Source organism: Coregonus clupeaformis, chromosome 25 (assembly GCF_020615455.1).
Source record: "Coregonus clupeaformis isolate EN_2021a chromosome 25, ASM2061545v1, whole genome shotgun sequence".
Lineage (NCBI taxonomy): Eukaryota > Metazoa > Chordata > Actinopteri > Salmoniformes > Salmonidae > Coregonus > Coregonus clupeaformis.
Genome location: NC_059216.1, coordinates 10390244 through 10416379, shown reverse-complemented (window position 1 = coordinate 10416379; position 26136 = coordinate 10390244). Strand labels below are relative to the sequence as shown.

The 26136-nt window shown below is 41.9% G+C and overlaps 1 protein-coding gene across 1 annotated transcript; it reads right to left on the bottom strand.

Annotated features, from left to right (window-relative positions):
- Window positions 1-12428: 12428 nt before the first annotated feature.
- LOC121538796 (adhesion G-protein coupled receptor G2-like) lies at window positions 12429-13559 on the bottom strand. The gene is made up of 3 exons (XM_041846964.2): window positions 13474-13559; window positions 13085-13368; window positions 12429-12828 (listed from the first exon to the last, which is right to left on the bottom strand). The coding sequence occupies exons 1-2, from the start codon at window positions 13509-13511 to the stop codon at window positions 13086-13088; spliced, it is 321 nt and encodes a 106-aa protein (XP_041702898.2). The 5' UTR covers window positions 13512-13559; the 3' UTR covers window positions 12429-12828; window position 13085.
- Window positions 13560-26136: the final 12577 nt, after the last annotated feature.

The following is a 26136-nucleotide window of genomic DNA, read 5'->3' as shown; positions in this document are numbered from 1 at the left end:
CTTGAGGCATACATCACACAAACCCAAATATAAATCAGTTTGTATCAGCTGTCATACAGGAATATGTTTCAAACCGTATATGTTATGTCAAATGATAGGTAAGACATGACAATATATACGTACAAGGTGTGCTTCTGTGTGTAGTGTATATATGGAGCTGTGTCAATACACACTAATTTAACCTGGGCTAGGTTACAAAACATGCACACACACACACACACACACACACACACACACACACACACACACACACACACACACACACACACACACACACACACACACACACACACACACACACACACACACACACAGGGAAACCAGGTCCAGTAATCCTTTAAGTCAGAGAGACATGGCAGACAGCAGCAATGTAATGAATGTAATAAATCAGACAGGAGTGGCAGCACCAGAATAACACAGGCTGACATAGTCACCAGTATGTTCCAGATTAACCTCTGCCACCACCTCTCTCAGAGCCTCTGCAGGGATGGAAGCAGTTGGAGCCTGCTGTCTCTGCACCATGGAAGTTCAGCTCCCACTCTGGCTGTAAACAAAATATCACTGCCTGGTCTGGAAGCCACACTACTAAACACCATAGAGATGTAACACACTCTCACTGCCTGCCTGCCATACTGAACACCTCATAGAACTGCACGTGGGCCCTGGATTAGCCATGTCTCTGCAATGAGTTGAGACATTTCACATCGAGGTTTGAAACGTGTTATTATCTGTAAACAGCAGCGCCACAATGGCACCACATTGAGAAGATTTATTAGCTCCAAATGAACGCTCACCAACCACAAATGGCGTGGTTTGTCCGATGCCGCTTTCAAAGAGTTAGAGCCCATATCGTGATGATACCCTGCGGACTCATTGAGCCACATCCGTAGGTCTGAGACTTCCATAAATGAGGACTCGTTGAGCCACATCCATATGTCTGAGACTTCCATAAATGACGACTCGTTGAGCCACATCCGTATGTCTGAGACTTCCATAAATGACAAACGAGAGACATTAAAAAAGGTCCATTAAAAAATAAGCTTCCTCTCTCATTCCTGGTGGTCCCTGAAATGAAATTGCATCTGACTCAGATGCAAACACACGGATGCAAACAAGATCTGATTGGCATTGGCATGAGAATGGACACTTTCCTCCTTCCTTCCTCTGGAGACCTAGCTTGCTTATTTATGCAGAAGAAGATTCTCACACTTTGATGTGTAAGAATATACACCTATAGAAGGGAGTAAGGCCTCTCCACAACATAACAAACATCCGCAGAGAATGCCACACTTCAGAATTCTCAACAGATCCCTCTGGGCCAAGAGCGCACACAGACAATCACACACACACGAGCACGAGCACGCACATGCACGCACACACACACCACATCCTGCACTGTGAGCAGCAGAATGGTGCTCCTTCTCAAAGAATGCTCATCCCCACGGTAAATGACAGATACGGATCTCGGGATGCTATACCCAATGTTTGGTACAGATTATGGTACAAAATATGCTTGACTGATTAAATGGAATCAATGCAAACAACAAGATGGTGTCAAGAGATGTTGTTTTGAAGTAATGCCAGTGGAAATACACACATTGTAGGAAAAGTAAACACTTTCCATACTGTGGAATACTGTGAAAATGTTCTACCTTCAAATAATAACTTACAATCCATGGGGTGAATCACCCCTTCAAATACAGTGCCTTCGGAAAGTATTCAGACCCCTTGATTTTTTCCACATTTTGTTACGTTACAGCCTTATTCTAAAATGTATTACATTGTTTTTTCCCCTCATCAATCTACACACAATAGCCCATAATGACAAAGCAAAAACAGGTTTTTAGAGATTTTTGCAAAAAAACTACTGAAATATCATATTTACATAAGTATTCAGACCCTTTACTCAGTACTTTGTTGAAGCACCTTTGGCAGCGATTACAGCATCGAGTCTTCTTGGGTATGACGCTACAAGCTTGGCACACCTGTATTTGGGGAGTATCTCCCATTCTTCTCTGCAGATCCTCTCAAGCTCTGTCAGGTTGGATGGGGAGCGTTGCTGCACAGCTATTTTCGGGTCTCTCCAGAGATGTTCGATCGGGTTCAAGTCCGGGCTCTGGCTGGGCCACTCAAGAACAGTCAGAGACTTGTCCCGAAGCCACACCTGCATTGTCTTGGCTGTATGCTTAGCGTAGCTGTCCTGTTGGAAGGTGATCCTTCGCCCCAGTTAGAGATCCTGAGTGCTCTGGAGCAGGTTTTCATAAAGGATCTCTCTGTACTTTGCTCTGTTCATCTTTGCCTTGATCCTGACTAGTCTCCCAGTCCCTGCCGCTGAAAAAAATCCCCACAGCATGATGCTGTCACCACCATGCTTCACCATAGAGATGGTGCCAGGTTTCCTCCAGATGTGACGCTTGGCGTTCAGGCCAAAGAGTTCAATCTTGGTTTCATCAGATCAGAGAATCTTGTTTCTCATGGTCTGAGAGTCTTTGGGTGACTTTAGGCAAACTCCAAGCAGGCTGCCATGTGCCTTTTACTGAGGAGTGTCTTCCGTCTGGCCACTCTACCATAAAGGCCTGATTGGTGGAGTGCTGCAGAGATGGTTGTCCTTCTGGAAGGTTCTCCCATCTCCTCAGAGGAATTCTAGAGTACTACCAGAGTGACCATCGGATTCTTGGTCACCTCCCTGACCAAGGCCCTTATCTCCCGGCCAGCTCTAGGAAGAGTCTTGGTGGTTCCAAACTTCTTCCATTTAAGAATGATGGAGACTAGTGTGTTCTTGGGGACCTTCAATGCTGCAGAAATGTTTTGGTACCTTGTGCCTCGACACAATCCTGTCTCGGAGCTCTACGGACAATTCCTTTGACCTCATGGCTTGGTTTTTCCTCTGACATGCACTGTCAACTGTGGGACCTTATATAGACATGTGTGTGCCTTTCCAAATCATGTCCAATCAATTGAATTTACCACAGGTGGACTCTAATCAAGTTGTAGAAACATCTCAAGGATGATCAATGGAAACAGGCTGCACCTGAGCAAAGGGTCCAAATACTTATGTTTTTTATTTTTAATACATTTGCAAAAAAATCTAAAAACCTGTTTCTGCTTTGTTATTATGGGGCATTGTGTGTAGATTGCTGAGAAAATAAACATTATTTAATCCAATTTAGAATAAGGCTGTAACGTAACAAAATGTGGAAAAAGTCAAGGGGTCTCAATACTTTCCGAAGGCACTCTACTTAATTCTGGGAATGTCTTAACCAAGTGTGAATTTTAAAGGGAAAATGACATCCAAGTCAATAGCACAACACCAGACAAAGGTTTGAGGAAATCCAGACCACTTTCGCTCCACAGCTTTCCATGTCTTAAACTGTGAGACCAGAGTGGTAGTTATAAAGTATACTGAAATCCTACTGAAATGAGGAAGTAGTTGAGAGAGATATGTTGTCAGGATAATATCAGCATCACCTGAGAGGATGAGAGACCTGAATGACGTAACATGCTACTGTACCTGGAAGAGGTTATGCTTAAAGATATTTTATGCAACAACACTCAAATACTTATTTTATTGATGCAATGTATATTTTTATAATTTACTGTGCCATATGTAAGTAGTAATACCAGTAGGAACGCTTACAGCATATGATTCTAATAGTGCTTTGATTAGAAATTATTTCAACGCTACAAGATCAACAGCAATTCAGGGTACACAGGGCTTAGTAGACAGTAAGGACAAAACCCCGGGTCTGTGGTCCTGTTGTCCTATCAGGGCGACAGTGCAGCGGGATCAGGGGGTAAGGGGTTAATGCTTTACCCTGGCCCCAGAGGGACATAGACACCCCCATTACGTGACACGAACAGAGGAACCATCCACCCTGCATCCCCCCACATGACGTGAGAAGGAGAGACAGGCTCCAGTGGGGAGGAGAAGCATGAAATCAGAGGTCAAGCTCCGCCAATCTAAATGCTTTTACAGGTTCAACCCCCTCCCGTCCTCCACCGTCCAGCCACCTCTCCGCTCCTTAGACAGGCCCCCTACCAGGCCCATGCATCCTAACCTGATGACAGTAGCTGATGAACAGTAAAGGTGAGCGGTGAGACAGATGATGAAGAAAGCCATACCTCTGGGGATCTTGGCACGCATTGCAGTTTGTCTTGGCCAAGTATACCCTCCTGTCTCCACCCACCCCTTTCAGAGCCACCATCCCTCAAAGCTGATTGGTTGTTTGGAGGTATTCCCCTGCTATAGTCTGTAACCTGAAAGCACCTTTCTTTTTTTCTCCTTTCCTGTAGGAAGAGGCCTCATTTCATGCTAATTGCAACAGTAACTCTACTTCTCTGACACGCCGTAACCAGCCATCATAAATCAACACGCTCAACGCAGAACCCTCTAATCTGTCAGCTTGAATGCTGCGTCTGGGTCATCATAGTGACATGCGTGGGGGCGGGTGCTGAGAATTATGGTTGGCGCTCCCCTACTCTGCAGTCACGCAAGCCCTGCCCTATGCCTGGACCTCAACCTGCTTTTACTGCAGCCGGCAGGGAAACTAGACGCTACAAAGGGCCCGGGTCCACATCAATTTCACGAGCAAAGATACTGGGAAATAAATCATTTCATGGACTTATGAGAAAGAAGCGGAGGAGGGAATGGATGGGATGCTAGTGAAGTTGGGGGTGCTTCCTGGATCTGAGAAATGCTGTGCACAGGGCTAGCTCTAGCCTTTTGGGGGCCCTAAACAAGATGCCACTTTGTGGCAAAACATTTTAGTGGCCCCCCTCTTGACGGTGGAGAGAGACATTTTAGTTTTAAGTTTTATATCCTGCAATTCTACTCATTTTTCCATGGGGCAGAGAGAAATTAATTGCAGTTTTACAGCTAATTTCCTGCAATTCTACCTATTTTGCCATGGGGTAGAGAAAATTGTTTGCAGTTTTAAAGCTCATTTCCTGCAATTCTACACATTTTGTAATGACTTATACCATGTTCATATGATATCTGAGTGAGAATGACTAACAAAATCAATGGGGGCCCCTGGAGGTAAGGGCCCCTGGGCACTTGCCCTGCGTGCCCGGTCGGTATTCGGACATGATTACTACAAGTTTAGATAGTTAGCTAGAATAACTACCAATAACAAATGTGTTAGCTGACATGATTACAGTTTTTCTCAATTGCTAAAACACAATTTCTGAAACCTTGCTCCATTTCTTGAAAACATTAAACACAAAACCTCATCTTCAAGCACTATTTACAAAACCTCTGACTCCTCTCGCAAAATGAAACATTTGCCTCAAAACAGTTTTACCTGTGTTCAAAATCAAACACTGCTCTCAAATCATAAACATAGTGATCAAAATGATATACACTCTCAAGCAGTCAGTAAACAATACACCGAAAAATAGAAAACACATTGTTCAAAGGGAGAAGTACATTTTTAATCTCAAAACAAATGTCATATTTTTCCGTCATTGTCTTTTGATGAACGAAAACATGTTCTATCATAGTAGTATCAAAATTGATCAGAAATTACTACTCTGCTTTCCTCTTTGCAATTTTGTTTTTTGTTCTTCCTCCTCCTTGTACCCCTATTTTTACAGTACTGTACCCTGCATCTCACAAACTTGTCCTTTGTTTCTGTGATACTGTAATTCTTGTTCTTTGTTGATATGAACCTGCAACCAGTCAAAATCTATTGAGCAGTCAGTACTGTTAACAAATGGAAAGCACAATGTTCAGGGCCATACAATTTGTCCATTGTACAGTATACACCCTACAATGCACTGTACTACAGTATACACTACTAAAAGGGACAAAAATCAAAGGAGTAAACATGTGATCAATGTGCTTCTTCTTGTCTTTGGGCTGGGTTAGGCCAGAGCACTTCGTCGACATCACAAGCAATATTGTCCCTCCTGAGGCAACGGGGGAAGAAGCCTATTGTGTGCCGTATCCAGCCCTGACATGATTCCTCACCTATATCACCACAGGCTAAATCCATGGCTTGCAGCAGATTTACTCTGGTGTAGGGTTGTCTATCAATCACTTTCCATCTCCAAGAGGAGAAAAACTCCTCAATCGGATTCAGGAAAGGCGAGTATGGAGGGAGGTACAAGTTCATAAACTGCCCATTGATGTTAAACCATTCCCTTACCTGAGCAGCTCGGTGGAAACGGACATTGTCCCACACTATCACATAGGTGGGAATGGGATTCTCATTTAGCTCTTGATCCTGCTGCTCTTGAACTTGCTGCTCAAATAAAATATATCTTAGATTGGCAATAAATCTTAGAAGGTGCTGGGTGTTACAGTGGCCCGAGTGTAACATGGTGATGTAGAACACCATGGTTGCTGATAGCAGCACAGATTGTGACATTGCCACCTCGTTGACCAGGGACTTCAACATTGGCCTGCTGTCCAATCATGTTTCGGCCTCTCCTTCTCATCTTTGTTAGATTGAAGCCTGCTTCATCGACAAAGATGAACTCATGGGGTATGTCCAAGGATTCCAAGTCAAATATTGTCTGTGTAGAAATACAATATACTGTATGTAGGATTTTGTAAGTCGTACAGAGACAGTGCTATACTGTAGAGTACAATTAGGCCTACTGTATGCACTTCTGATTCACATACATTGTATGTACTGAAGAGTAATGTCATTCACATAGTATGTGTTAGTACTGTAGACAATCTGGATTACAGTAAATGTTTCTGAATGTACAATTACTTGCACATACTGAGCTCGCAGTTCTTTCACCCCTGGTGAGATGTGTTCAAAAGGTACTCTGTATACTTGTTTCATTCGCATCCTGTTACGATGGAGGACACGGTCAATTGTGGAAATGATCACACTGTCGATTCCCTGGAAGTGTGTGTTGCCTTGTATCACTCATTCCTGGATTTCTCTGAGTCGTATTGCATTATCTTGAAGGACCATGCCAACTATAACGGCCTCTTGCTCCCGAGTGAATATAGCTGTCCTTCCACCTGCATGTGGCAGCCTTGCAATTCTACAAAAAGTAGTTGTGCAGTTACAAAACATATTCATGCAGTACAATACATACAGTGATGAACTTTACAAATGTCTATTGAAACAGCTGCATATAGTGTAGTACAGTAAATTTGCAATTACAAAAATACAGTAGTATACTGTACCTGTTCTCTTCTCTGAATGTCCTTACTATGGTGGACACAGAAAATCGGCTCAAATTGGGTTGCACTCTAAGTCCTGCTTCCCTCATTGTCAGTCCATGGACAAGAACATGGTCTATGACTGTTGCTCGAATTTCATCAGATATTTCCAATCTTTGTCTTCCTCCTCCTCTTCGTCCCCCACCTCGCATACGCACTCGTCCTCGTCCTCTCACATTGTTTCTTCTATCCATTCTCAGACTTTCTCCTTCCCACCTTCAACAACCTGTTTGCTCTCTGAACTGGTTTATATTGGGTTGTGTCGCATCATTTGAAACAGGTTAAATCAATTTTGAGTGGTTGTGTTCAATCAATGACATGTGTTCTCTATTTCTATTTGATTGTTGCCACTTGTGTTTACCAGTATGGATGACATGTGCATTAGAGTGCAGAATGTGTTTTGAGAATGAGAATGTGTTTAGAGTTTTGCTGAAAAGTCCAAGTGAGATCTGCAAATTTTGTTTTACCATGTGAAATGGTTTAAGGTATTGACAACAGACTGCATAATTAGCTAAATGAGTCCAGACAACTGAGAACTTTGTTCAGCCAATGGGTTTTAGTGTTTTAGCAATTGAGAAAAACTGTAATTGAGGGTCAGTGACTGACATAACAAGAGAAAAACTGCTGATGCACAATCGGATTTCAAAATTCTACCTGGTGTATTCTACTATTCTTACTCTCAATAGTAAGTTGAGACCCCGAGTGAGTTCCTTTTTTTTTGAGGGGGGGGATCGGGGGCCCTAAGTAACCGCTTATGAGATTATGTCTGGAACCGGCACTGGCTGTGCATAAAACAAAATAGACCCTGAATCCTTTGGCGTGATCATATTTCTGTCAACGAGATAAAGAGAGGGGGGAAGGAAAGGCCTCTGTTAATGAGCTGTCTGATTGGGCCTTATACAACCCTCTGCTGTACTTAGGGCTTCCAAGACTTAATAGATTGAGAGCAACTAAAAGTGTTTCCTTAATTTTGCTCCGCTAAAGGAAACACATGTATCAATGTTATTGTGATTACCTTTTTTTTCACTTGGGTAACAAATAATAATGTGAAATTATGGCAAAAATGAACATTCTTAATATTTTCTTAATATTTTTAACGACATTCAGGCAGCCATATAAGATATGGAGATTGCGTCCCAAGGTTTCTGCACTTCACAAGCCTGATATCTGGCACTAAAACATAGTCAGATTGTTTTGAAAAAACACAATAACAAAAATACAGAAATCAGCACTTGTTGGTGCAAGTCAATATACTAGACAGGTGACTGCTGGCCGCCCAACAACCTGCCCGCTTGACCCCATCCCCTCCTCTCTTCTCCAGACCATCTCCGGTGACCTTCTCCCCTACCTCACCTCGCTGATCAACTCATCCTTGACCACTGGCTATGTCCCTTCCGTCTTCAAGAGAGCGAGAGTTGCACCCCTTCTCAAAAAACCAACACTCGATCCCACTGATGTCAACAACTACAGACCAGTATCCCTTCTTTCTTTTCTTTCCAAAACTATTGAGCGTGCCGTCTTTAGTCAACTCTCTTGCTATCTCTCTCAGAATGACCTTCTTGATCCAAACCAGTCAGGTTTCAGGACTGGTCATTCAACTGAGACTGTTCTTCTCTGTGTCACGGAGGCTCTCCGCACTGCTAAAGCTAACTCTCTCTCCTCTGCTCTTGTCCTTCTAGACCTGTCTGCTGCCTTTGATACTGTGAACCATCAGATCCTCCTCTCCACCCTCTCCGAGCTGGGCATCTCCGGCGCGGCTCACTCCTGGATTGCGTCCTACCTGACCGGTCGCTCCTACCAAGTGGCGTGGTGAGAAGCTGTCTCCGCACCACGTGCTCTCACCACTGGTGTCCCCCAGGGCTCAGTTCTAGGCCCTCTCCTTTTCTCCCTATACACCAAGTCACTTGGCTCTGTCATATCCTCACATGGCCTCTCCTATCATTGCTACGCTGACGATACACAACTAATCTTCTCCTTTCCCCCTTCTGATAACCAGGTGGCGAATCGCATCTCTGCATGTCTGGCCGACATATCAGTATGGATGACGGATCACCACCTCAAGCTGAACCCTGGCAAGACGGAGCTGCTCTTCCTCCCGGGAAGGACTGCCCGTTCCATGATCTCGCCATCACGGTTGACAACTCCGTTGTGTCCTCCTCCCAGAGTGCGAAGAGCCTTGGCGTGACCCTGGACAACACCCTGTCGTTTCTCCGCTAACATCAAGGCGGTGACCCGATCCTGCAGGTTCATGCTCTACAACATTCGGAGAGTACGACCCTGCCTTACACAGGAAGCGGCACAGGTCCTAATCCAGGCACTTGTCATCTCCCGTCTGGATTACTGCAACTCGCTGTTGGCTGGGCTCCCTGCCTGTGCCATTAAACCCCTACAACTCATCCAGAATGCCGCAGCCCGTCTGGTGTTCAACCTTCCCAAGTTCTCTCACGTCACCCCCTCCTCCGCACACTCCACTGGCTTCCAGTTGAAGCTCGCATCCGTTACAAGACCATGGTGCTTGCCTATGGAGCAGTGAGGGGAACGGCACCTCCGTACCTTCAGGCTCTGATCAGTCCCTACACCCAAACGAGGGCATTGCGTTCATCCACCTCTGGCCTGCTGGCTCCCTTCCTCTGCGGAAGCATAGTTCCCGCTCAGCCCAGTCAAAACTGTTCGCTGCTCTGGCACCCCAATGGTGGAACAAGCTCCCTCACGACGCCAGGACAGCGGAGTCACTCACCACCTTCCGGAGACATTTGAAACCCCACCTCTTTAAGGAATACCTGGGATAGGATAAAGTAATCCTTCTACCCCCAAAAAAAAAAAAAAAAAAAAAAACATTATTGTAAAGTGGTTAACCCACTGGCTATAGGGTGAATGCACCAATTTGTAAGTCGCTCTGGATAAGAGCGTCTGCTAAATGACGTAAATGTAAATGTAAATGTAATCATTAACTGCCGAATGTTAAGACAGACATTTGGATGTACACAGATAGAGAGAGAGAGAGAAAAAAATAGATTTTTTTAAAAAATAAGTCATTATCCATGTTGAGTTTTCTTCTGAGTTCAATTCTTGAGGAAAATTTAATTTGGGATTTGAAGCCACCATGACTAATGTGCAGCACAATGAACAGAGCTGCTTCAGAGTGCAGCAGGAGGCCTCTCCACAGAGTACTGTATGTAGCGAGGCCAGAGAGGCAGACACAGAGTCAGGCTGTGCTGTAGCTGTATGTAGGAGGCCTTTCTGGGCAATACAAATCAAACATGTATGGCAGTAATGACCCTAGTTTTTGGCTGGCACGCTGAGTCATTTGGAAGATTAATCAGTTATAGGTAAATAAACAGTTGCCTCTCTGGATGTCATTCAACAAACTCCCGTTTGTTCTCTTCCGCTCAGAATCCTGCGTTAGTTAGGCGGGACTATGAACCGCTTCCTCTGAGGATACTACTCTGACTTAAGTCATTACTACGAGTGGAGTTGCATAACAGGAACGTCTGCTGACCGCTCTTTCCCAACTACTTCCTGATTTGATCCAGTGCACGCCACATCAAATGTCAGTTTGATTCACAAAAACAGTTTCACATCTGTATGGTAGACCACTTTCTTTGTCCCACACATTCCAGGAACAACGCTCAGAAACATCAGTTTAGCAGAACCTGGCCACACACAGAACCCTGTGCCAACTAATTGTATCAGCGGGCAGACACCATTGAAACGAACCTCTATGGTTTCAGCTTAGACAAGACTACCCCTCAGGAGGCCCGGATCCTGTGGTTTCAAGGCTAGAAAAATGGAACAGATGCATTCAGGGATGGTGGAGGCAAATATATCCCAGCCCAAAACTCTTCTGAAAGTAGAAAATATTGAAAAAGTAAAGATAGATTGCAATAGAGTAGTAAACCTATACATGACAGCAATTCCTTCCTTTTTTGCTTTGTACCATTAAACCAAGTTTGTCTGTCTGTACTCAATACAAAATGTAAATTACTGCACACTCTGAACTTACAGGAATGCAGACTGAGGAGAAAAAGGACAATATAGTGGCTTGCCTTCAGGCTGCCAATCACTATAGGTCGCCATGAGATCATTCCTGGTTAGCCTGTTAAGACCCCCGCTCAGTGGATACTGGGTAATTATCTGCAGGCACGCAAAGTGCTGGCGCAGCCCCTAGCCTAGTGGTACTTTATCTCTGCTCTGTGAGTTACAGAAAGGCCTTTTCCAACTGTGAGACTATGTGTTCCTCCTCTCAGTGTGTGCAGACCACTCATAGAATGGTCATGTTTTTCTTGATGACCATACTGTTGTTAATCGAAACAAGTGGTTGAAGCATGCCCTGATTTTAGATGCCTCTTATTTAGCCTAGTCAGAGTGAATTACTGACTTTCCTCAATGTTTTACATGGGGAGTCAGAGAGGACCTATGCTGGTTGGAATAACACATATAAGAGTCATTCACACAAATCACTCCCTAAAGATTACTCTCTATGTCTCTGTTTTAGCCGATATCATGCCCCCTTTTCATTGAGGTTAAACCGAGGTAGCCACATAACATCAGAGAGCTCATTCAGAATTCAAGACTACTGAGCATTTAGATACAGAGAGAAGGACAGAGAGAGAAAAGAGAGAAAGAGAGAGAGACTTACGGTAACTGATCAGGGCCTGGTTTCTCAAAAGCATCTTAAGGCTAAGTTCATCTTTAGAACCATTGAGCTCAATTATTCAACTTAGCCTTAAGATGCTTTTGGGAAACCTGTCTCAGCTGTCTCACACTAAAATCTAAACTTTGAAAAGAAAACAAGACTGCCCCCTTGTGTCAAACTGATTTACTATACAGCAGGGCTCATCAACTACATTCAGCCGCCAGCCGATTTCTTCTTGAGAGTATGATCAGGGGGCCGGAACTTCATTATAAATAATTTGTAGACCGCAAATTGACCGCAAGAAGTCCAAACAGATATAATATTTGACTAAAACATAATCATTTCAAACCTTGCTTACATTTGTATACTATCGCATATACGGTGTCTCTCTATTATGCGTGGGAATACTTTGGAGCAGATTTCCCAAATTAAAATCACTTGGAGCTGATTTGCTGGTGTTTTTACAATCTCCCCATAAAATCACCCGCAGGCCAAATTCGGCCCGCAGGCCGCCAGTTGGGGAACACTGCTATACAGTAATGAAGATTTCATTACACTAAACCAAAATTATGTTGGAAACATTCTATACAGTAACAACAATATTGATAGCATTTTAGATATGTCTATTTTACTTGAAGGATCATATAGAAACAACTAAATTCAATACATAAAAAAAAAAAAAAGGGATTCTTGGAATTCATGCACAAAGATAAGCAAATAGAAACAGAGTATATATATTTTAGATCGAATAGAATATTATAGTAAATCTATAATAAAAACTTGAAAACATCCTGATTCTGTCATGATCGGTTGTGCTCAGTGTATTGCAATTGTAAACCTAGTGTACTAAGATACATCAACTGCTCCGATCTAAGCTATTTCTTGGGACGAGGAGTGTCATCATAGATGTTTAAAGAAGTAGAGGTGTTCTGGTTGGTGAATACAGAGTTCCTGTCATCACCGATGATCTTGTTGGTGTTATAGTAGTAGAGGAACAGGAAGAAGCCTGGATGGCGAGGGAAGCTCAGTCACTATCAGTAGTGGAATAGCTTTAGACATGCACCATGATACACAGCTAGGGTCAGGAGTTTTCCATGACCACATGACCTGACCAGGAAAAACTCTAGGGCAGGATGTTTATCCTGGGCAGACCTCATGGTTATGGAAAAGATCATGGCCCTAACTATGATACAAAACAGGTTATAGCATGCAACCACTGCCATCCTCATCCTAAACCCCCGTCATTATTGAGCGATGCCTACCTTAGAAGGAGTTGAGGATGCTGAAGATGTAGTAGGATGGGATGACCATGGGTCCGAAGCTGAAGAAGGCAAAGCCCCAGGTGAGGCCCAGCAGGAATAGGAGACCCAGGATGGCCAAGGTGTTCTTAGATGCTGGGTCCTGTTGGCCCTCGCCTGCCTTGGTCTTCCTCAGCAACAAGATCTGCCTCACCACAATGATGAAGATGGTCAAAGTTGAGACAAACACCCAGGCGTAATAGCCGATGTTGACTCCATAATGGAAGTAGATGTCAGTGATCCAGCACCTGAAATGTACAAGGGAAATGTATTTTAGCAGTCGATGAGATAAATGGTTTCTGATTATCCTTAGGAAAAGAACAGACAATTCCAACAGTAAAATGTCCACTTACATTTTCACTGAATTCCCATAATCTGTGTTTATGGACATGAGTTTATATTTGCTCAGTCCCAGAAGGACGATGACCACTAGAGCTGGAAGGACTGAAGAGAAGGAGAAACATTCACACAGGGTTGATGCCAGATGCCTGATCCAACTGGTATGAGGCTACAGATGTACTATCTTAATTTGACCAGTTTCTCACAGCAGGAAAATAATTCTGCAACAACAGGAAATGATCATTATTATGTGGATTATAATTAATGGACATTATTGTAGGGGTTGATACATCTTTCGTTACGGCAAATCAAGTCTGACATTTTAAAGCAGATATTAAAAACGTTTGAAGCCTTTTTAAACCTTGAATCCACTACAAGTTTGCATTTCCTGCCGTGCAGGACAATTCTCTGTGACCACAGAGGGATCAAATTAAGATCTGTATGTTGTGTCGATCAATGATGTACAATGAGGAGTATTCTAATACACCCTAATACGACTTTGTTCTCACCCCATCCCACAACGTAAACCTTAAGTGAACGTTGCGTTTCTTCAGCTGCAGGAACAAGTGGACTGCCTCAATCAGGAACCAGGTGAAGGTGGACAACATGGAGTAGTGCATGACTGCTGCTATGATGACACATGCAAGATAGCTCCCCATGGCTGCAATGGTCTCATTGGTCAGAAAGGTCAGGTTCAGGAAGATTGAGGTTGACAAGGATCTTGGTGGCTTGGCTGGATTTGGTTTTGCCTTGGAACCAGAGGAGTACAGAGTTTGTTGTTTCAGCGTCAGTATTCTCAGTTAGCTCGACATGGCCAGCCTGCTATAGAGTTCTACTGGTCATCATACTCACACTGTACGTGTTGTGTTGAATAATGAAAAATACCTTATCACAAACTGCATGAAGATAGCCACTCCCAAGAAGAAAATAGACAATCCACAGCCGATGTAGGAAATGTAGGTTAGAGATGCCACATCTGAGGCACTGATGTTCTTTGGTGGAGGTGACTGTGTATGATCACAATAAGAAGTGCAAGTGAATAAGCTTATGGATGTGATTAAAAGTGACAAAGAAATGTAACTTCAAACAGGAGAAAATGGAGAGGACGTCTCACCATTAGCATTGCAAAATTGATAAATGAGTGCACTGGCAGGTTATGCTATTGTTGCTCTCCAGGGTTTGACAGCCATCTGTGGTCCAATTGGGTAGTTTTCCTAAAAGAGAAAAAGATCCCACAAGCCTCTCTATTGGAAGTTCTTGAATGTTTGGCTTTTAAATCATCAAAGTTCTCTAAATTAAAATAACCAAATGGTTTGAAAATGTACAGAAAGAAAGTGAAATACCTTTTCCATTCCAAGAATTACAAAATACATTGAATCCCCCCTGTGTAAAACATATAATTTATGCGTTACTCCTTCATTCTTTCATGCATACTAATCCAAAGATGTTCCAGTAACATAATGCAAAGTCTCTCTTACCCAATAAATTACTGGGAGTTTATACATAGAGTGTGCGACTCTCTTTATTTGTTTTTATAGCTTACAGTTTATCCTCCGTTAGTCAGCACCTCTACACTAAATAGTTTTCTCTGGGTATGTGCCAGCTCATGCTTTTTATTAGTCTCTTACCTTGTCAACATTTCTGTACTCAATATCAATGGGGTCTGTGAGATTAGCTATGTGGACTCCCATGTCTATTCCAACTACCTCACCATTTAGAACAATGCTCTTCTTTTCATCCTAGAAAGAGTGAGGAGATGACATGTTGAAATGATGAAGTGTAATGTAACATGTCACTTGTAACATGATTACCTCTTATGCTTAACGGTATATTGAATTACTGTTTGTTAAAAGTAACTTTTAGTCAAAGTAATATTCATGTTCACCTGGGACATGCTGGGAAAGGCAAGAACCCCGACAAAAGTGCCACCCTGATTGAATACCATGTCATAGGCCTCTTTTGACACACGCACAGATCGATTGAAATCTTTCTTTAAATCATCCTTGTTTTCAACAATCGACAATACACGAGAATAATTATAATTTCAAACTTTATCAATCAGTGTACAGTTCATAGTATTTTGTTCAAGAATAAAACAGTTACTTTCATAATAAGTTAACTGACTAATAGTAATAATTGTTCTACCTCTAACGGGCAAGTTACGGTACTTACAGTCATATCCTTGTTACGGGAAAAGCCAAAGTAGATTTCCTTGGGATTTCCTTTACGAAGTCTACAAAGGAGTCCTTTAACCTTTCCCATAGAAATGGCTGCAGTGCTGGTGTTTCCCATCAGCTCAATCAATGAGGAAAGATTTTTCATAGACTCACTGTCATAGTGGGAGAATATTGAAATATAGATGAGTTTGCCTTGCTCTAGACGTTTTTTTTTTGTGTGGGGGTAGATCAACTTTAATATTGCAGATAGATTGTAGGTTCTATCAGTTTGAAGTATTTTTAATCTATACTTCCCCCCTACCCTACCATCCCTACCCTGATTGGAGTAAACTAACGGACAACAATACCTCTACTGCTACTTACAGCTATTTTGCTCAAATCTATGGTACCTGTAGTTAAATGATTATTTATAATATTATACATAATTTCCTCTTCAAGTGCTGGATATTCACCCACAGCGGCAAATCCACCATTAATTCTGATCTTTACTCCAACCCTCCGATGTCCACAGATTAACCCATCTTTCCCAGTATAATGCCATTTTGCTATTTCCTGTTGCAATACATCCCTCCATTGTACTATGATGTCTTACGAGGATCCTGCACATCTCTATTTGTTACATTTCTACCGATATTGCCCTTTACCCAAGAGTATAATGATATTTCCCATTGACTGATCGTGGTTTTTCAGATCCCCTAACAATGTTCTAGACTTTTCTGTGATGAACCTAAATCATATCTCCTAAATTGTTTTCCCACAAACCACCATGATTATTAGCACCACTGTTACATCTGCCCCACTAGAAGATAATGTTCGCTGTCACATGTACTATAGTATTACTGTATTATTACTTCTTAAAGTCTAAATACTTACGATGCCAAATGAGCACTTATCACCTCACTTTCCAGTTGGGAGCCGGATACAGATATATTTATATCCGGCTTCCCAACATGTTTGTCACATGTGACACAACTTTGCGCGATTGTTGCCCCCATAGTGATCGTAAGAATGAATGTATCTGTGGTCTTATCTGCAAATCAATCAAAACAAAAACAATGCATTTTGCTCAGACCACATTTGAATGTCCAGTATGACTTCTTCATTAGAACTACAGTACAGTCCAGTATTATTCATTTAAACATAATGACATTATATAAATGTTTGGCATGTACTGTAGCTACCTCTGCAGGCATGTGCATCATAGGGTAAATCTTCTCCACATATGGTTTCTGGCTTCACCAGAGTAGCCTGATCACCTTTTAGGTCATTACAAAAGCACATGGTTAAATCATTCTGAAATCAAAATAGTAGCTGAAACAAATAAAACGATGCAGTTAGATCTCTCCTGCTGTTTATGACATGGGCTCCTATGAATGTCAAAATAACATTTAACTTAGAATTACAGTACAATTATTTTACCTCCAGTTATGGAGCCAGGCTTTAAGGGCGGAAGAGGCTCTGGAACACACAATTCATACTGAAACACGTATGCTGTAATGTTTGGCCTAATTGATAAGGTTATGTTTATTCGTGTAAGTCTTTGTAGATGTATTATTTTGATGTTTGTAGATGTATTATTTTGATGTTTGTACATGTATTATTCTGATGTTTGTACATGTATTATTTTGATGTTTGTACATGTACTATTTTGTTGGTAATGAAATGGAAATGGACAACCTATTAAAAGGTTAGGACTAATAGCTTACAGTACTTGTAGGCTGACCACAGCACTGCATTACAAAACAGGTGTTTGATCTAGCATTCACCAGCAGAGGACACTATATAACAGTGAATGCAAACCATGAAACTGCCCCCAAAAGTACATTAGCCTACACCTCAATGGCTGCAGTAGCTTGGCTATGTTATCCAAAACATCTCTGATAAAAGTATTTACACCAAAAAATGATTACATCTACTTTACCTATGGCATTTCGATAGAACTGTGATGGTTTAGAAGTTATGTTATTTCTCAGAGGAAACCACAAGTTGAGCGCTTGCTTGCCAATATCATCTTTACGCAGAGTTATGATGTGTGAATTTCCATCTTTCCTCACTTCAAATGTACATTTGGGGAATCCTGGATGACATTTTTCTAAAGATATATGCAGAATTACAACAAAGTATTCATACAATTAATTTAAATTATTTGAATACCCATAACTGGACTCTGCAACAGTGGTTATAGATCTACAGTACCTTCAGAAAGTATTCACACCCCTTGACTTTTTTCACATTTTGTTGTGTTACAGCCTGAATTTAAAATTGATTACATTGAGATTTTGTGTCACTGGCCTACACACAATACCCCATAATGTCAAAGTGGAATTATGTTTTTAGAAATGTTTACAAATTAATTAAAAATGAAAAGCTGAAATGTCTTGAGTCAATAAATCTATGACAAGACTTGAAAATGGCTGTCTTGCTATGATCAACAACCAACTTGACAGAGCTTGAAGAATTTGAAAAATAATAATGTTATTCACAATCCAGATGTGCAATGCTCTTAGAGATCTATCCAGAAAGACTCACAGCTGTAATCCCTGCCAAATGTGATTCTAACATGTATTGACCTAGGGGTTGTGAATACTTATGTAAATGAGATAGTTTTGTATTTCATTTTCAATACATTTACAAAAATGTCTAAAAACATGTTTTCACTTTGTCATTAAATGGGTATTGTGTGTAGATGGGGGAAAGAAAAATGTAATCCATTTTGAATTCAGTCTGTAACACAACAAAATGTGGAATAAGTCAAGGGGTATGAATACTCTCTGAAGGCACCGTACATACAGTTTTACATAAAGTAAGACCTGATGTTGTTGTGTTCTCTCCAGTGGATATGATGCAGAGCCTCATCTTGTCCATTTCCTCCTGTAAGGCACAATACCCCATCCAATTTGGAAAGAAGGTAATGCATTTCTAAAGATGTGTCACTAACATGAGACTATATTTTACCAATGTTTCACCTCTCCTCTAACAGTTAGTTATCATACTGTACCTGAACACTTAGTCTGTTATGGACAAGCTTTCTCATTTCTAATGACTCCTAAATATGTGTCATCGTCCACTATCAGTACTGTACAACTTGGACATACAATGACAGTTAATGCATACATTTAAGGACTGATCTGATTAGAATTTTCTGTAAACAAAAACGTTTTCAAGCATTCCCTCAATCAATATTTCACATTCCCTTTTTTAAATGCACAAGCAATACATCCAAGCCCCTTGAAAATAAATGTTATCGTAAAGTATGTTATTATATGATTAAAATTATTTTCAAGTTAGCACAAAGTAATATTAATTTTGTAAATAAAAAAGATAATATTTAATACATTTCTGACTGATTAGCATGAGAAATACTGTGGTAATGAAATTATTTTGGTAGATTTCAAGGGAAAACTTAACTTACAACTTTCTCTTGGAGTGCCATGGCAGCTACTGCCAAAGAGTAGTATGGCCGTGGTCAAACAAAATCCCCAAAGTTTCCCTTCCATTGATAGCCTTAATCTGTAAAGTCAAGAACACATATATCATTACAGGCTCATCACAACAGTCCAATATACAACTCTTTTCAAAGTATTATCTTTTATATTGTTCTCTAGAAGAAAAGTCTCACTGCCATTGTCAGCTAAGTGGTGTAACAAAGTTATAAGACCAATCATTGATTCTTACCCATCAGATGAGAGGCATGGCTGAATTCTGTTATCTCCCTCAATTCCTGTTACAGTTAACTTTGAATCCTGGAAGATATACTGTTGACATTGTGTCTCTATAGATTTCCCTTGCAAATGAGACACATCAGCCTGGTCTCATAGACTAGACCACGAATGTCTAGCAACCCAAAGGTTGCCAAAATTAACACAGCATATATTTATTAACATATCAAGATAAAATATTGTAGCGCAGTAGTATGCATTTTGAGAAACACGTAATGTGTCTCCCGAGTGGCGCAGTGGTCTAAGGCACTGCATCGCAGTGCTAGCTGTGCCACTAGAGATCCTGGTTTGAATCTAGGCTCTGTCGTAGCCGGCCGCGACCGGGAGACCCATGGGGCGGCGCACAATTGGTCCAGGGTAGGGGAGGGAATGGCCGGCAGGGATGTAGCTCAGTTGGTAGAGCATGGCGTTTGCAACGCCAGGGTTGTGGGTTCGATTCCATCAGGGGGTATAAAAAAATAATATATGCACTAACTGTAAATCGCTCTGGAAAAGAGCGTCTGCTAAATGACTAAAATTTAATTGTGTCTTGAGTATAATTTAAAATGTTGAGACAAGAAGAAGGGGAGGGGTGTATGTGGCAGGGACTCCAGACAATCACAGATTACAAAGGGAAAACCAGCCACGTCGCGGATATGACGTCTTGCTCCCGGACAACCTAAACACCTTCTTCGCCCGCTTTGAGGATAACACAGTGCCACCGACGTGGCCCGCTCCCGAGGACTGTGGGCTCTCATTCTCTGTGGCCAACGTGAGTAAGATATTAAAGCGTGTTAACCCTCGCAAGGCTGCCGGCCCAGACGGCATCCCTAGCCGTGTCCTTAGAGCATGCGCAGACCAGCTGGCTGGAGTGTTTACGGACATATTCAATCTCTCCCTATCCCAGTCTGCTGTCCCCACCTGCTTCAAGATGTCCACCATTGTTCCTGTACCCAAGAAAGCAAAGGTAACTGAACTAAATGACTATCACCCCGTAGCACTCACTTCTATCTTCATGAAGTGCATTGACAGGCTAGTTAAGGATCATATCACCTCCACCTTATCTGACACCCTAGACCCACTTCAATTTGCTTACCGCCTCAAAAGATCCACAGACAATGCAATCGCCATCGCACTGCACACTGCCCAATCCCATCTGGACAAGAAGAATACCTACAGTGGTTTGCGAAAGTATTCATCCCCCTTGGCATTTTTCCTATTTTGTTGCCTTACAACCTGGAATTAAAATGGATTTTGGGGGGGTTTGTATCATTTGGTTTACACGAAATGCCTACCACTTTGAAGATGCAAAATATGTTTTATTGTGAAACAAACAAGAAATAAGACAATAAAACAGAAAACTTGGGCGTGCATAACTATTCACCCCCCCAAAGTCAATACTTGGTAGAGCCACCTTTTGCAGCAATTACAGCTGCAAGTCTCTTGGGGTATGTCTCTATAAGCTTGGCACATCTAGCCACTGGGATTTTTGCCCATTCTTCAAGGCAAAACTGCTCCAGCTCCTTCAAGTTGGATGGGTTCTGCTGGTGTACAGCAATCTTTAAGTTACCACAGATTCTCAATTGGATTGAGGTCTGGGCTTTGACTAGGCCATTCCAATACATTTAAATGTTTCCCCTTAAACCACTTGAGTGTTGCTTTAGCAGTATGCTTAGGGTAATTTTCATGCTGGAAGGTGAACCTCCTTCCCAGTCTCAAATCTCTGGAAGACTGAAACAGGTTTCCCTCAAGAATTTCCCTGTATTTAGTACCATCCATCATTCCTTCAATTCTGACCAGTTTCCCAGTCGCTGCCGATGAAAAACATCCCCACAGCATGATGCTGCCACCACCATGCTTCACTGTGGGGATGGTGTTCTCGGGGTGATGTGAGGTGTTGGGTTTGCGCCAGACATAGCGTCTTCCTTGATGGCCAAAAAGCTCAATTTTAGTCTCATCTGACCATATGTTTGGGGAGTCTCCCACATGCCTTTTGGCGAACACCAAACGTGTTTGCTTATTTTTTTCTTTAAGCAATGGCTTTTTTCTGGCCACTCTTCTGTAAAGCCCAGCTCTGTGAAGTGTATGGCTGAAAGTGGTCCTATGGACAGATACTCCAATCTCCGCTGTGGAGCGTTGCAGCTCCTTCAGGGTTATCTTTGGTCTCCTGCTTGCCTCTCTGATTAATTCCCTCATTGCCTTTTGGTGGGCAGCCCTCTCTTGGCAGGTTTGTTGTGGTGCCATATTCTTTCAATTTTTTAATAATGGATTTAATGGTGCTCCGTGGGATGTTCAAAGTTTCGGATATTTTTTTATAACCCAACCCTGATCTGTACTTCTCCACAACTTTGTCCCTGACCTGTTTGGAGAGCTCCTTGGTCTTCATGGTGCCGCTTGCTTGGTGGTGCAGACTCTGGGGCCTTTCAGAACAGGTGTGTATATATACTGAGATCATGTGACAGATCATGTGACACTTAGATTGCACACAGGTGGACTTTATTTAACTAATTATGTGACTTCTGAAGGTAATTGGTTGCACCAGATCTTATTTAGGGGCTTCATAGCAAAGGGGGTGAATACATATGCACGCATCACTTTTCCAAATATTTATTTATTTTGATTTTTTGAAAGAAGTAATTTTTTTCATTTTACTTCACCAATTTGGACTATTTTGTGTATGTCCATTACATGAAATCCAAATAAAAATCCATTTAAATTACAGGTTGTAATGCAACAAAATAGGAAAAATGCCAAGGGGGATGAATACTTTTGCAAGGCACTGTAACTAGGCCATTCAGGAACATTCAGTGTTTTCTTGGTGAGTAACTCCAGTGTATAATTGGCCTTGCGTTTTAGGTTATTGTCCTTCTGAAAGGTGGATTTGTCTCCCAGTGTCTGTTGGAAAGCAGACTGAATCAGGTTTTCCTCTAGGACTTTGCCTGTGCTTAGCTCTATTCCTTTTCTTTTTATCCTAAAAAAACCTCCATAGTCCTTGCCAATTACACGCAAACCCGTAACATGATGCAGCCACCACAATGCTTGAAAATATGAAGAGTGGGACTCAGTGATGTGTTGTGTAGGATTTGCCCCAAACATAATGCTTTATATTCAGGACAAAAAGTTAATTTCTTGCCAGATTTTTTGCAGTATTACTTTAGTGCCTTATTGCAAATAGGATGCATGTTTTGGAATATTTGTATTCTGTACAGGCTTCCTTATTTTCGCTCTGTCACTTAGGTTAATGTTGTGGAGTAACTTCAATGTTGTTGATCCATCCTCAGTTTTCTCCTATCATTTAACGCTGTAACTGGTTTAAATTCACCTTTGGCCTCATGGTGAAATTCCTGAGAGGTTTCCTTAATCTCCGTCAACTGAATTTGGAAGCACGCCTTTATCTTTGTAGTGACTGGGTGTATTGATACACCATCCAAAGTGTTATTAATAACTTCACCATGCTCAGAGGGATATTCAATGTCTGCTTTTTTTTGTACCCATCTACCAATAGGTGTCCTTCTTTGTGAGGCATTGGGAAACCTCCCTGGTATTTGTTGTTGAATCTGTGCTTGAAATTCACTGCTCGACTGAGGGACCTTACAGATAATTGTATGTGTGGTGTACAGAGATGGGGTAGTCATTAAAAAATCATGTTAAACATCATTATTGCACACAGAATTAGTAAATGCAACTTATTATCTGACTTGTTAAGCACATTTTTACTCCTGAAGTTATTTAGGTTTGCCATAACAAAGAGGTTGAATACGTATTGACTCAAGACATTTCAGCTTTACATTTTTTATTAATTTGTAAACATTTCTAAAAACATAATTCTACTTTGACATGAATCTAAATTAAAATAAAAATTTACTAAATTTTAAATTCAGGCTGTATCTCAATAAAATGTGGAAAAGGTCAAAGAAGTTTAACCATGGAAGTTACCATAGCAACATGCCAGCACATTTCTCTGTATCCTTGCTCTGTGCTTAAAACCTTCAACATACCAACACACACAGTACCTCGGAACACAGAACCACATTTCTCATGCACTGGCCAGTTTATATCAACAGTCTGTCAGGATAGACTATATTTAGAGCAATGACTATGTGCTTTTCACATGTTTCTCTGGAACCCAATCCAACTGATCTAGACACATTTTTCATATTTTCCAATATTCAAAATAGGATGGTTTTGTTTGGAAATGTTGTTATGTTTGAGTACACAGATCCTTTGGACTGATGGAAGAGATCGCCTTTTGCGTGCATCCAGTTGGTATAAAGGCTTGATGGGACCATTATTCTGTGTGATACATACAGTGAAGGAAAAAAGTATTTGATCCCCTGCTGATTTTTTACGTTTGCCCACTGAAAAAGAAATGATCAGTCTATAATTTTAATGTTAGGTTTATTTGAACTGTGAGAGACAGAATAACAACAAAAAAATCCAGAAAAACGCACGTCAAAAATGTTATAAATTGATTTGCATTTTAATGAGGGAAATAAGTATTTGACCCCCTCTCAATCAGAAAGATTTCTGGCTCCCAGGTGTCTTTTATACAGGTAACGAGCTGAGATTAGGAGCACACTCTTAAAGGGAGTGCTCCTAATCTCAGTTTGTTACTTATATAAAAGACACCTGTCCACAGAAGCAATCAATCAATCAGATTCCAAACTCTCCACCATGGCCAAGACCAAAGAGCTCTCCAAGGATGTCAGGGACAAGATTGTAGACCTACACAAGGCTGGAATGGGCTACAAGACCATCGCCAAGCAGCTTGGTGAGAAGGTGACAACAGTTGGTGCGATTATTCGCAAATGGAAGAAACACAAAATAACTGTCAATCTCCCTCGGCCTAGGGCTCCATGCAAGATCTCTCCTTGTGGAGTTGCAAAGTGGTCCTCTGTAGCTCAATTGGTAGAGCATGGCGCTTGTAATGCCAGGGTAGTGGGTTTGATCCCTGGGACCACCCATATGTAAAAATGTATGCGCACATGATTGTAAGTCGCTTTGGATAAAAGCGTCTGCTAAATGGCATATTATATTATGTTATATTATCATGAGAACGGTGAGGAATCAGCCCAGAACTGCCTGCTGGACTGTTCCTTTACATGGTACCCTGTCCTGTTTATTCTGTTTAGCCTAGCCCAAACGTTATCGCCATTTCCAGTTGTTGTCTTAGCTCTCTCTAATAACACCTGTGACTGCTTTATGCCTCTCTCCCATGTCAATTATGCCTTGCCTATTGCTGTTTGGGTTAGTTCTTATTATACCATTTCACTGTAGAACCCCTAGTCCCTCTCAAACTGCCTCAAATAGTTCCTTTGTTCCACCCCCCATACACGCCGAGACCGGCTCAGTCGGTGCCTCCAGTGACGCTATCTCTTTCATTGTTACCCAACGCTTAGGGTTACCTGAACTGTACTCATATCCTTCCATATCCTTTTCTGTACATAATGCCCTGAATCTTTTCTACAACGCCCGGAGAACTGCCCCCTTTATTTTATGTACCCAACGCACTAGAAGACCAGTTCTTAAAGCCTTTAGTCGTATCCTTATTCTAGTCCTCCTCTGTTCCTCTGGTGATGTAGAGGCTAACCCAGGCCCTGCAGCCCCCAGTATCACTCCTACTCCCCAGGAGCTATCATTTGTTGACTTCTGTAACCGTAAAAGTCTTGGTTTTCTGCACGTAAATATCAGAAGCCTCCTTCCTAAGTTTGAGTTATTCACTGCGTTAGCACACTCCGCCAACCCTGATGTTCTAGCAGTGTCTGAATCCTGGCTTAGGAAGGCCACCAAAAATTCTGAAATTTCCATCCCCAACTATAACATTTTCCGTTTAGATAGAACTGCCAAAGGGGGTGGAGTTGCAATCTACTGTAGAGATAGCCTGCAGAGCTCTATCATACTATCCAGGTCTGTGCCCAAACAGTTTGAGCTTCTACTTCTAAAAATCCACCTTTCCAGAAATAAATCTCTCACTGTTGCCGCTTGCTACAGACCCCCCTCAGCCCCCAGCTGTGCCCTGGACACCATATGTGAATTGATTGCCCCCCATCTATCCTCAGAGTTCCTTATTGCTTGGTGACCTAAATTGGGATATGCTTAACACCCCGGCCATCCTACAATCTAAACTAGATGCCCTCAATCTCACACAAATTATCAACGAACCTACCAGGTACAACCCTAAATCCGTAAACATGGGTACTCTCATAGATATCATCCTGACTAACTTACCCTCTAAATACACCTCACGCTGTCTTCAACCAGGATCTCAGCGATCACTGCCTTATTGCCTGCGTCCGTAACGGGTCCGCGGTCAAACGACCACCCCTCATCACTGTCAAACGCTCCCAAAAACACTTCAGCGAGCAGGCCTTCCTAATTGACCTGGCCCAGGTATCCTGGATGGATATAGATCTCATTCCGTCAGTAGAGGATACCTGGTTGTTCTTTAAAAGTAATTTCCTCTCAATCTTAAATAAACATGCCCCATTCAAAAAATACAGAACTAAGAACAGATATAGCCCCTGGTTCTCCTCAGACTTGACTGCCCTTGACCAGCACAAAAACATCCTGTGGCGTACTGCATTAGCATCAAATAGCCCCCGCGATATGCAACTTTTCAGGGAAGTTAGGAAGCAATATACACAAGCAGTTAGGAAAGCAAAGGCTAACTTTTTCAAACAGAAATTTGCATCCTGTAGCACTAACTCCAAAACGTTTTGGGACACTGTAAAGTCCCTGGAGAATAAGAGCACCTTCTCCCAGCTGCCCACTGCACTGAGGCTAGGAAACACTATCACCACCG

Bases quoted from the DNA above. Each gene is read 5' to 3' on its own strand.
- LOC121538796 (XM_041846964.2), bottom strand. From the start codon at position 13,511: ATGTCCATAAACACAGATTATGGGAATTCAGTGAAAAT. The intron at 13,369-13,473 runs GTAAGTGGACAT...TGTACATTTCAG, and splicing joins TATGGGAATTCAGTGAAAAT to GTGCTGGATCACTGACATCT.